Raw genomic sequence first — 12,527 nt, 5'->3', positions numbered from 1 at the left:
AATATTTTTAAAATGAAATAAAAAATCAAAGATAGACAAAAGAATGTGATTACAAAAATTCCAAGGGCAACGTATCCTTAAAACTTACTTGAATTTCTGGGACAGCTCAGTGGCTCAGGCATTTAACTGAGTCATTTGCCTTTGGCTCAGGTCGTGATCCCAGGGTCCTGGGACTGAGTTCCACATCAGGCTCCCTACTCAGCAGGGAGCCTGCTTCTCCCTCTGCCTGCCACTCTCCCCCCTCTCTCTCCCTGACAAATAAAAAGATTAAAAAAATCTTTAAAAAAAAAACTTACTTGCATTTCTCATATTTTTTGTCCCCCCCTTTCCTTATCCCAAGGTGAAAAGGGACTGTGTGTTTGTGTTAGAGAACACAGACATGTAGGGCACCATCATCACATGGATCATTAAGAATTTCTTCCTAGACCCAGAAAACATGTTTAATTTCAGAATGCATAAAGCCCAAGAATAAACATGGAATGAAACAAGGATACCTTCCATGATCAACATCCCGAGCAAAATTATAGAATATAAATGAAAACCATTATTTTATTGTGATGGAATCCTCCCTTTGTCGTCTTTTATGCTTCTTTTCCTTGAAATTATATGAAGCAGATGGTTTTTACTCCATGTTTATTTAAGAAAAGCTTATGAAGACACCTGAGAAGAAGGTGAGTTCCCATGCAAGGGAGGCAGGAAGGGCCACACAGAAGGGGACCAGGAGAGAAGGCAGAGGAGGTATTGTGCAGTCACACTGGGGCTTCCAGGTCAAAGACGGGGCAGATGGAGACACAAGAAGGACAGGTGCTGCAAGGTCACTGAAGCCGGGCCAACCAGATCTGAGAAAGCACTGTAATTGTGGAGGAGTAAGAGCTGGAAGCCTTTCACTCTGAGAAGAAGCTGGGAAGGAAGGTTCTTCCTGGAGTGTCACCATCTCCATGTCAGCTCAGGAGACCTGAACAGACAGAGCAGAGTGTTGTTTCCAGACCCACCTCCCCAAGCAGCCTCTTCTCCCCTTTCCTAGGGCCTCGAGTTAAAGCCCTACAGTAAGAAGAGTATATTCTTAGGTCTCCATGAGACAAAGTATTCTACAACATGGGACTTTTACTAAATGGGGGAAAGGAAGCTTCAGTATAAACTGAGGATCAGAAGTCAGATCCAAAGTCTTTCCCATTATTTGTCTTTCACCTTTACCACCTGTTCTGGAATAACCAAATCTACCACTAAAGAGGATGACAGAGCATTACCTGTTGGCTGAAGTCCAGAGTGTCCTGAGAAAGAAAAGGGAAGACATATACTTAACAGATAAGGAGGTAGATCTGTCCGACACATAAGGTCCCAGCTGCAGCCCCCCTCCTTAGATTTCTCTAACATCACAACCCACATGGCATGATGCCAGAGTGGAGAAAAAAGTGAAAGATGGGACCCATGAAGCTTCCGTCACACAAAAACAGTGAGATTTCACTAGCTTTAGTGACTCTTCCTGCATTTGGCCCAGGATTCCAAACCAAGATTCCCACACTTGTCAACCTCTCTCTTATCTCTACAGGCCGTAACCTCTTATGCAGCAACCCAGTAACCATGGGCTATTGCTTTCTAGATTTCTTAGAAATATGAGGTCAAATTGGGAAAGAAAGGCTCATACAGGGCCACTGATACACAGAGACCTTGTTTGTTCAAAGCTGTATTTCTCCTCCACAGGGTCTCTGTGGAGTCTCACGAACAGGTGTCTTACCTTTCTGATTCCTGAAGTAGATGAACAGCCCCACCACAAGGAAGAGCAGACCCAGAACAAAGCCTCCAGTTCCACTCAGAATCTTGCTCTGTGCAGACCCAGACTGTGCCCCTGAGAGAAGAAACAATTTTAATTATTTTTACAACAAATTCAATTTCAATGGACACTCCGGGATTGAGAACTCTGAGAATGAGAAAGGCAGGCTGCCTTAAGATACCGAATAATTTTCAATTTCTGGAAAAGAAATTTAAAAATCACATTGCAGAGAGGCAATGTTTAGTCACTGAACTTTTTAAATATCACAGCTCTGACAAATCCACTACTTCAGCATCAAAGGATGAGAAACCTGGACTCCATGGAGCTCAACAGATTGTGCAGGACGCCACAGCTAATGAAAGGCAGATCAAGATTGGATTACCCTCAAGTCAGGAAGGTCCCTACATTATGGAAGATGTGCCTCTTCTGGGACCACAATCAACAACTCAGAGCAACAGTGCCTGAAGCACAAGCCCAGCCCGAGGCAAGGAACTGGTGCCCAGTGTGAAGAGGGAACCATGACCTGTGAGCCATGAAAAATGTCAAAACATGGACAAACTCTTTTCTGCCTGCCAGGCATAACTGCCTCCCCAAGGAATGCCGGACCTGTAGAAATGATCACAGAATATCTAGAAACTATCAGAGGATTTCTACCACAGGATATCACATGGCTACCCCCAGTGATCTGTGCTGAAGAGAAGAGATCATGGAGCAAATGAAAACATGGTATAAGGAGAGAGAACCCTGACACTCAGGAAAAGCAAAGTTCTCTCCTTAGTATGTGAGGAACTTAGGTAGTCAGAAAGCTTCTCACTCCATTCCACAGTGACAGGGCTCGTCAAACTGGGGTGCTCCACTTGGCAGGTGTAGACCTCTCCACTCTGAGGAACTGTCTCCAGCATCACTAGGGTCTGGAAGGTCCAGTCTCCATTACGGATCAGACCTGTGGATACGACCCCAGACTCCTCTTCCTGGCCATTCCGGAACCACCTGACTTCAATGTGGCCTGGATAGAAACCATTCACAGAGCAGACCAGGAGGTTGTGGTGCTTCAGGGGCTGGGTCTTCACAGGATACACAGTCACAGTAGGCTCCACTAGAAGAGAAGAGGTAGAGGAACTCAGTGAGGAAGACAGACTCGGTCTCCCAGGCTCGTTGCCTGGCTGCCTCTGGTCTCTGGTCCCTGGCTGAGTGTCAAGCAGGCTCTCCCAAAGCTGACCATGTAGCCCAATAAGACCAGTATCGTGAACCTTGAGTTTAATCCTGACAGCATGGGTCCATTAGATTTGAGAGCTATTGGGGAAATTTGTGGGATTCATTTTTTGTAGTATGAAGCAGTTATTCCTTGTAGAAGTGTTTCCAAGTTTTGTATGGCATTAAAGTGTCTTAAAAACACAATTTCTGGAGCAGGCTGACTGAGTTCAAATCCAGAATCTGCTACTTTACTGTTTCATCCTGGGAGAATTTTGGCATTCTTCTGTGCCCCAGCTTTCTAAGGCGAATAGTGATATCAACTTAGCTCTTAAGAGTTATGTGAAGATTAATGCACCAAATTATGTAAAATGGTAACTGGAATTTAGCCTTTAGAATGTGTTAACTACTTATTATCTTTGTTTTGTTGCTCAAAGCAGGGTGGATAAATTGGGGAATAGCTTGAGATAGATGGGGAAAGAAAGTATGAAATCCTGGGAATGCTACGCTCACACCTTAGAACAATACAGACATGGTTCTATCCTGGGAAGCAGGAAAGACAGCTGGTTCTCTAGCTCTGGGAGCTGAGTCCAAGAATAGCAAGAGTCCTAAAGGAGGAAAAAGAGCAAGGAAACTCATTTATTTAATAAAGGTCTCATAATTCCACCAGCTGATCAATCCTTCTTTTTTGCAGTGTAAAAATATCTACTATTAGAATTCCTATAATTTTATAATTGTCTCCCATTTACAACTAACATTTGAGTTGAGGGCAGGGTCTGAGACTCACTAATTGGTATCCTTAGTGCCCGAGACCATCCCTGACATTACAGTCTGAATAAATACAATTTCTGTTTTTGTAAAAGGAGAAATACAAGAAAAGCTCTTTATAATACCATAAAATGGTAGATTTAAGATTGATGAGAAACCACTGTTAAAAATTTTGCAGTATATTTCCTTAAATAAAAATGTTTACATCCCTAGCAGGAGAAGGAATACACAGAACCAAAATACAAACCACAAACTCGGGAAAATGCTAGATCAAATGTCAGCAAAGCATTAATAATCTTATTTATAGAGCATGCATAAAATCACTGAGAAAAAAACAAAACCCCAAGATAATAGACAGTAAATAATTTTTAAATGGTAAAAATGATTAGCTAAATAATACATGAAAAAATGCTCAATAATCTTAGAATCAAAGGAATAGAGATTAAAAATTAGTAAGTTTTCAACTGAGTATGTGGCAGTATTGGAAAATAAAAGATCTAGCAAAAGGGAATGTGAGGTGAATTGTTACAACTATATAAAAAAATCATATGCAACTCTTTAAATACTTTCATCATTATAAAAACAGCAGTATCAATATGTTTTGTAACAAAAATATAATTAAAAATGCAGTTTCAAAATCATTTCAAGTATGTAAGAATACATATGCTAAGAAACAAAGCAAGGAGCTTCTGGGTGGCACATTAGACTTTTGGTTTTGAATTTGGGGTCCTGAGATGGAGCTCGCCCCTTCTCCCCACCCCTTCTTCAGGCTCCAGCTCAGCAGGGAGTCCTGTTCAGAAGCTCTTTCTCCCTTTCCTTCTGCCCCTCCCCCTGCCTGTGGTCTGTCTCTCTCTAAAATAAATACGTAAATCTTAAACATTTTTTAAGAAAACAAGAAGTTGAGACCTAAAAGCTGCTTCAGATCAGAAGAGTCTCAGAGGTCCCCTGAACCTACTAAAAATTAGTCTGACACTTTTTCTCAATGAAATGGCCCCACACACAGACAGGCACACTTACTTCAGAGGTTCAGGTTTAAGAAGGGTGAGTGCCAAGAACAGAGGGTGACTGGCCTCCTCACATTCTCCCTAATCTTTTAATCCTCCTCTCTCTTCCCCTAAACCTTCACCCCAATCAGGACACCCTCCACTTCCCTCCCCAGGTCTCCAACCTCTTGCCTAGTGTTCCCTCTACCTGCAGCACCTAAGCCCCCCTCACCTCTCCTGAGGGGCCACCAAGGATGTCAGATGTCCCCTCCTGTGTCCTCCCCTCACACCCACTCTCCCAGCCCATCCCCACATCCAGGCCACAACCATACAATCACAACCACACACTCTGCACAGTGACACAAACAGACCACACTGTCCCTGACAGGGCACTCTCACAGGAATCCTTCTAAACTGTACTTGCTCAAGACCCTGTGCGCTCACCGCAAGGAGTCTGTCTCAGAGACTCACACACACACACACACACACACACACACACACACACACCCCTTCCTTCCCCCAATCCCGTCCCTGCCGAGCTCACCTCGCCGCTGCACCGTGAAGCTCTCACCCACCCCGTAGTTGTGTCTGCACACCGTGTCCACCTCGGCCCGCCTCTGCTCCACGAAGTCCTTCTGGCTGTTCCAGTACTCAGCGTCCGGCCGCCCCAGCTCGGTCACCGGCCGGAACTCCCCCACGTCGCTGTCGAAGCGCACGAACTCCTCGCCGTTATAGAAATACCTATCCAGGAACCGTACCCGCTCCGTCCCGTTGGTGAAGTAGCATTCCGACGTCGTCAGGTGCAGGAAATGTGCTGTGGGGACAGAGACGATCCGGTCACCCGCGGGCTCCCGGAAGACGCTGACGGCGGCTCCCTCGCTGGCTCTCCCCGGCGCCCCCAACCACCAGCACACACCGCCCGTCTTCCCTCTGCGGGCGGCGGGAGAGGCGGCCACTGGGTCCCGGGCTCGGCGGCGGACCCCCAGCCTGAGCAGCGAGGACACTTGCCCCTCACCGTCTCCTCCTAGACGCCTGCGGCTGACAGACACCGGCCTCCTTCCTCGCCTCCACAGCTCTTTCCCCCGCCTTGAACACGTCCCACCTGCTTCCCCGCCCCCTGATCACTCGGTTTAGCCTGAGCAGGCTCAGGCCCTGCTGCCCCTGCGAATCCAGAGAAGGAAACAGAAGCGTCCCCTCCTCTCCCGGATCTGAAAATGCAGGGAAAGTGACGCACAAAACCCAGCCAGGCCAGACTTTGTACGGGGTGAGAAACGTCACAGGAGACCTGTGCAGTTCTAGAGCCGAGAATAATTGGATGATCTCAGTTTCCTTAGAGTGACAGAGAGGTGGTCTCAAGGGTGACATTCCAGATGTGACATGAAAGATTAAGTAGATGTGAGCTAGAGGATGTGTGTGTGTGTGTGTGTGTTTGCGCGCGTGCGTGTGTTTGGGGAAAAGGTAGGCACATTTCAGATCAAGGTCATGTAACTGTGCAAACGCTTGAAAGAATTGAGAAATTTCTTTAAGAAACAAGAGAAAACAGTTCACTGAAGTAGAGAGTGAGAGGAAGAAGGACTTTTAGAGACATCACATGGGGTGGTATTATTTGACTTATATACTGAATTCAAAGGCATAAGAGTGAGGAATTTTAAGGAGATTAAAACCATGGTTGTAATACAGTTCCTCAATTTTTACTTACATTTCCAAATTCAGAAGTCTCAGAAAACCAAATCGCATTAAAGATTTTTCTGCAGAACCCATTTGGCAAATCTAGTCTGATGAGGTAAAGGGTCAAATATGTCAGAGCTCTAATTGATCAGTCGGTCACATGTGCTTCTGTAGTCCAACATATGTAAACATAGACACATCAGAATATATGTATACATATATATGCATATTCATGCACACATATGCATACATGTATGTATATATTGATCTTTCTGTTTTATGTTTAATCAAACTAAGAAAAAATTTTATTCAAGTATAATTAACACAAATTTTTAAAAATAGGGAAAAAATACCTCTGTATTTAAAAGGGAGACAAATAAAAGGGAGCATTTGACATTATCTATAGAATAGAATGTAGAATTAATACAAAAGTTTGATACAAGTTACTGAAAAATATTTGTGGCAGTCACAATTTATGCCTTATAAAGGCAAGTTGTTGAAAATTAGAGATGGTGATGATTGAGAAATCATGAAATATTCAAAAACATTACATAAGGCAAAAAGTAAAAAATATTCTGTTTTGCATTGATTGAATGGGCTCCACAAGAAATTGGTGAATTTATACAACTTTATATTATTATTTATTATTTCTGTATTTAAACAAACTGAAATAAACCACAAAGACCTGAATTGGAAGGTGAGTGTGTGTATAAAGTGTAAGTCTAGAATTTTGAGAAGCAGCACTGTATAAATCAGTATTTTCAACTTCAGCACTGTTAACATTTTGAGGTTCTATTTGTTTGAAATTACACCCTGTAAATTTCCCAACTACAGTGGCACAAAACTAAATGCCAACAACAAAACAAAGCTGGAAAATCTACAATGTAAATATTAAATATTTATATGTAAATATTAAATAACACATTACTGCACAAGCAATGAGCAAATAGGAAATCAAATGGCAAGTCAAAATATGTCTCAAAACAAAAGAAAAAGAAAACACAAGTTAAATTTATGCTATAAATGCTTGTATTAAGAGAAAACGTTCAGCTCTCTTCACCAACAATCCAAGATGCTGAAAGGAAAGGAGGCTGAAGGTGGCTCTGGACCCTGGTGAAAAAGCAGAAGGCCAACAATGTGGTAAATCCCCTGTTTGAGAAAACACCCAAGAATTTTGGAATAGGATAGGACATCCAGCCCAAAAGGGATCTCACCCACTTTGTCAAATGCCCCTGATACATTCCTCTGCAGCCACAAAGGGCTATAAATGTCTAAAAGTTCCTCTCACAACTAACTAGTTCCTAAGCCTTGGACTGCCACACACCTATGCAACTGCTTAAGCTGGCCCACAGATTCAGACCAGAGACAAAGCAAGAGAAGAAGCGGAGATGGCTGGCCTGGGCTAAAAAGAAAGCTGCCAGTACAGGGAGATAATCCCCCCTAAAAAGCCTCCTGTCCCTGGAGCTAGGGTTAATCCTGTCACCACCGTGGTGGAAAACAAGAAGACTAGCTGGTAGGGATTGCACATGATATGGATATGAGCTGGATGTCTTCCTGCCTGCCCTGTATCCTAACATGGGGATTCCCCACATGATTAAGGCTAAGGCCAGGCTGGGTTGCCTGGTCCTCAGGAAGATCTGCACCACAGTTGCTTTCATATAAGCTAATTTTGAAGACAAATGAGCACTTCTTAAGCTGTTGGAAGCTATCAGGTCAAATTACAATGACAGATATGGTGAGATCCACTGTTCCTGGGGAGGCAATGTCCTGAGTCCAAAGTTGGTGGTTCACAATGCAAAGTTAGAAAAGCCAAAGGCTAAAGAACTGACCACCAAATTGGACTAACTGTGCACTATATAATTTTCTGTACTTAAAATTAAAAAAAATTCAATTTTTCAGTCAGTGTCAAGGGAAAAAAAAAGGAAGAAGGAAAAAAATTCAAACACAACATTACACCACAAGGAAGCAGAAAAGTAGAAACTTGGAGGAAACTTATTAGAGGAAGGGAATAAAAAAGAAAAAACAGAATTATATAAAATAGAGACCAGAAGAAACAATCACATAACATTGAAAGTAATGACCAGTTTAAAAATAATAATAATAATAATAAACAAAATTGACAATGATTTAACTATATTAACTAGGTTAAAAAAAAAAAAGAAGACTCAAAACCCAAACTGAAAAATGGATGAGAAAACAATACAATCCAGGTGAGTGCTGTGAATTTTGTAAGACTGATGAATCACAGACCTGTACCCCTAAAACAAATAATACATTGTATGTTAATTAAAAAAAAAGAAAACAATACAATCCATAACCACAGCTGTTGACATTTTGGACAAGATAATTGTTGTGGGAAGGCTGTTCTGTACATTGTAGGATGTCCATCAGCATCACTAGCCTCTACCCACTAGAGGTCAGATGAAACCCCAGTTTTGAAAAACAATAAGTGGCTCCAGACGTTGCTCTATACCCCAGGGGTAGAGGGTGCTGGCAAAAATGCCCTGGGTAAGTTAAACCACAGTTAAACCGTCTGATATATATGTGGTAGAGAAGCTGCTAATTATGGAGCAGCTGTGTATTACATTGAAAAATTTGCCAATATCATATTTGATAAAAACCTTATACCAAGGAAAGATTTTTGGTCTGAAAAACCTCAGTACAGAGACCAGATTCCTAGAAAACATTCATAGTACCTAATGAGAGAGTATCAAAAGCTACTAAGAATTCGAACCAAAAGATGATTCTTCTTAGCTGTGCTAATGCTTCAGTCTCACCCAAAACAAACTAAATCCAGGATGTCTGAAAGCTGTAACTATTTTCCCTGAGCATTATTTCCAAACAAGAAAATACACATAACCAGATATATATTTCCTAACTGACTCAGTCACCACTTTGCATCAATAACACGTTCCTGACAGCCAAGCTGGACTGTGAGAAGCCTATAGCATCACTGTGTTGTACCCGAGTTTTCGCGTCTGAGAGACCACCAAGGAGCCAAGCGCCAATGCAATCACACAAGGGTTTATTTGACAAGCTTAAGCTTGGGCCCAAGTATACCCGACACAGCAGAGTAGGGACTTGGACCCCGAACCAGACTACAGTCAGAGTTTTTTAAGGCAGAGTAGGGGTGGACTTGGCAGTGAGTGAGGACAAAGGGGATAATGGATGATGTAAGTTTCTAAGGACTTTCGGAAGCACGGTCTCCAGGACCTTGAGGGGCTAGCTATAGTTGGGAGAAAGGTTATTTATTACCAGTAGTAAAAATCTTCTCAGGAGAGCCTTTAGATATAACAGTGGTCCATATGCTTGGGAATGATTCTTGACACTATCTTGGAGGTTTAGAGATAAAGTTTCCTAAAGGAATTGTTAAAATAGGATCCTGGTCGGACCTGTTGGAGTTGGGGGTAGGTCAGGCTAGGATTGTCCTTCAAGGTGAGGGCAGTTAAGTCCCCAGGGGAGAGCCACTCTGTCTGTTTCAAGGGCTTGTCAGTAGGTAAGGAATTTTAATGATTTTCTTCTGCCTCTGTTTCCCACATCAGCTAAACCTGAGGTGGGATGGCCTTAATTTTCTTGGCCTCCACAACTGTTCCTGGATAATTGTTCCACCCAAGGTTCCTCTGAGCTTCCTGTAAAAACTAAAGCTTTTCACTTTGAATTTCCCCCAGTAAATCTCTGTTGAAATCTTACGACCAAGGAATTTTTGTCTCATTAAGAGCAGGTATAAACAATTTTTAAATGCCATTCTTGTTGTAGTTTACAGAAAGATACCTACAAATCCACGGTTTTCTGAAAGAATCAGTTCTAGTGCCTGTTTTGGAAGTAAAATTTAATAAAACAATTTTAACAAATGTTTGGCATAGACTTTGAGCTATATTCATGTTTGCATGAACTAGTAGATGAAGATTTTGAAAACTAGCATGTCATTAATGAAAGAAAATCATATCATACTTGAACACAAATAATAGTTCATGAGATAAAAATCTAAGTGAAAGGAACCTGACATCCACCAAACACTGAGCGTGGACACTGAAGCCATGGTGGGCATTCCCCAAATGATGGAAACATGGCCATGGCGACCCTGAGGGCACTTCTCAGCTTCCTTCCCACACTCCAGCCTCTCCAGCTTTCCTTTCCCTTAAACTCAACAAACATCTTCCCACACTTTGGCCTCTATCCTGTTCTCTTTGTAGAACACTTGTCCCTCATCCTGTGCAAGTCTGCCTTCTTCTCATCAGTCACATCTCAACTAAATGTCACTTTCTCAGGGAGAGCTCCCTCACTGCTCCAGCTGAAGTCAGGGAATCCAGTTTTCTCCGTCACAATATTCTAAACTGTTCTGTTTACACTGCTCTTACTGCTTTCTGAATTTTTTTTTCTTTTTAAATGTTTATTGTGCTTTCTACTCTGTCAGTACATAACACCCATGATAGTAGCTATTTTTTTTTTAATCTTATTCAAACAGAATTCACTGAGCCTAGAACAAAGTGTGGTTCAAAATAGCTGCTCAGAAAAACATCTGTGGCTTAAATGGATAAACCTAGCATTCTGGGAATTAGTCACTGTGAGGATCCTAGAAAATAAGAAGGGACTTGAAGCTTCAATACTCTTTTATTCTTATGATACATTATATCCCTTCCACTTCCTGTGAGAAATTCAAACAAACTTCCTCTTTCTCCTACTGTTCTAAAAAAATGACAGGTAAAGAAAAGGTGATTTCAAGGGGGAAAAAAAGGAAAATTTCATTAAGCTTCAGCCCATCTTGTAGTTCTGTGATAGTGCTGAGGGTCTGTGTCAACAACGGGGATTCTCAGTAATGACGATGACACAACTAAGAAAAAATAGTGAGGAAATGGAAGTGGAGGCAACCAAACATGTCTAATTAAGGAAAACAGGAAACATGACGAATGAATCTATGTAATTCAGGACCAAGACCTCAGTAAGCCAGTAAGTTCCATTTTTGCATATTGGCTTTCAGTCCTATGTAAATAACCTTCATTCTCTCTGTACCCTGCTCAGGGTGTATAGCTCGAACCATACAACATTCCTGACACTTGACAATTTTTACTTAAAACATCATAATTTCATTTAATTTATCCTATACTAGTTGCACCTCTTCCTGTGGGTTCAGGCCAGACAATAGGAAGATGCAGGAGAAACTGACATTATAGAAAGGTTCAACACAGATTCATAATGAAAAATAACCTGTGCCAAGTTCTTAGAAGATATATTAAGTTCTTTAAGGCGCCAAAGAACGCCCACATGTGCTTCTTATCTACAGTGTCATTTCAAGTACTAAGGATCACAGCTGTAGCTCCAGGGTGAGAAATAGAGATAATATTAACCCCAACTTCCATCAGAGAACCTCCAGTATAGGGATAAAGGACTTATAAACTTTGGGACCCAAGAGAAAGGAAAGGAGATAATGGAAGAGACCTCTTGATACATCCTGACATATTAGGGAGAGGCACCAACATAACTGACCCAGTGCAGACATAACACAGGGTCTACTAGTAAAGATCTTACTAATTCCTTTTGATTCTCCTCAAATTTTTCAGAGAAAATTTCCTATTTTCTAGCTTAACTCAACATAAGAAAGGAAAACACTTGATAGGAATTAATTTGAAATCATTATTTATAAGTCTTCTCAAGACCCCAAGGGAATGAGATACAAACCTAGAGAACTTTCATTGGAGGAGAGTTGTGAATAAATGGCCTATATATATGGAGGTCCCTTATGCAGCTCTTGAAGAGGGCAAGCATTAAGGATCCTTTTGTTTTGGGTAGAATTGGGGGTCTATACCACAAGGGTGGTCATTGAAGAAAATACCATAATATTCTAAGGGACATGGCCTAGACACAGTGACAAAAGTAATTTCTTTCCCTCCCTCCTCTCCCCCACAATAGCTTACCATGAAAGGTATGCACTTACGTGGGGTGTCCCTGGCCCAAGCCAAGAGGGGACTCAGCACCATCAAAATCAATGTCAGAGCTGTCATCCAGGAGCCTCCAAAGAAACACAGACACACCATACTGGAGAGCAGGGAGGACAGGGCACAGAGGGAGCAGGTAAGTCTCACTCAGTGAAGACTGTGACCCTCCTTTGGCCACTTCCCAAATAATACCAACCAAGGAATTCATTTCTT

General features: G+C 42.1%; 1 protein-coding gene, 1 long non-coding RNA gene and 1 pseudogene across 3 annotated transcripts in view; 2 read left to right on the top strand and 1 right to left on the bottom strand.

Moving 5' to 3' along the window:
* Nucleotides 1-958, top strand: part of LOC309865825 — a 16,638-nt gene extending 15,680 nt beyond the window's left edge. The window contains exon 2 of the long non-coding RNA XR_014312275.1: nt 267-958. This is a non-coding gene — a long non-coding RNA (uncharacterized lncRNA). The remainder of the gene's footprint in view (nt 1-266) is intronic.
* Nucleotides 617-12,527, bottom strand: LOC309865801 (DLA class II histocompatibility antigen, DR-1 beta chain). The gene is made up of 6 exons (XM_082732651.1): nt 12,314-12,527; nt 5,258-5,527; nt 2,586-2,867; nt 1,736-1,846; nt 1,248-1,271; nt 617-955 (listed from the first exon to the last, which is right to left on the bottom strand). Exons 1-6 carry the CDS (start codon nt 12,411-12,413, stop codon nt 942-944), a joined length of 801 nt encoding a protein of 266 aa, XP_082588777.1. The 5' UTR covers nt 12,414-12,527; the 3' UTR covers nt 617-941.
* On the top strand, nt 5,870-8,456 carry LOC309865811 (large ribosomal subunit protein eL8 pseudogene; annotated as a pseudogene). The gene has a single exon. The product of its transcript is annotated as a large ribosomal subunit protein eL8 pseudogene (transcript).

Source organism: Mustela nivalis, assembly GCF_964662115.1.
Source record: "Mustela nivalis genome assembly, chromosome: 5".
NCBI lineage: Eukaryota > Metazoa > Chordata > Mammalia > Carnivora > Mustelidae > Mustela > Mustela nivalis.
The sequence above is the reverse complement of the archived record's forward strand: the minus strand, read 5'-3'. Positions and strand labels throughout refer to the sequence as shown.

Coding starts and splice junctions, on each gene's coding strand:
- LOC309865801 (XM_082732651.1), bottom strand. CDS start 12,413: ATGGTGTGTCTGTGTTTCTTTGGAGGCTCCTGGATGACAGCTCTGACA. Junction 5,528..12,313: donor TTGGGCCAGGGACACCCCAC/GTAAGTGCATAC, acceptor CTGTCCCCACAG/CACATTTCCTGCACCTGACG. Junction 2,868..5,257: donor CTTCACGGTGCAGCGGCGAG/GTGAGCTCGGCA, acceptor CTTCTCTTCTAG/TGGAGCCTACTGTGACTGTG.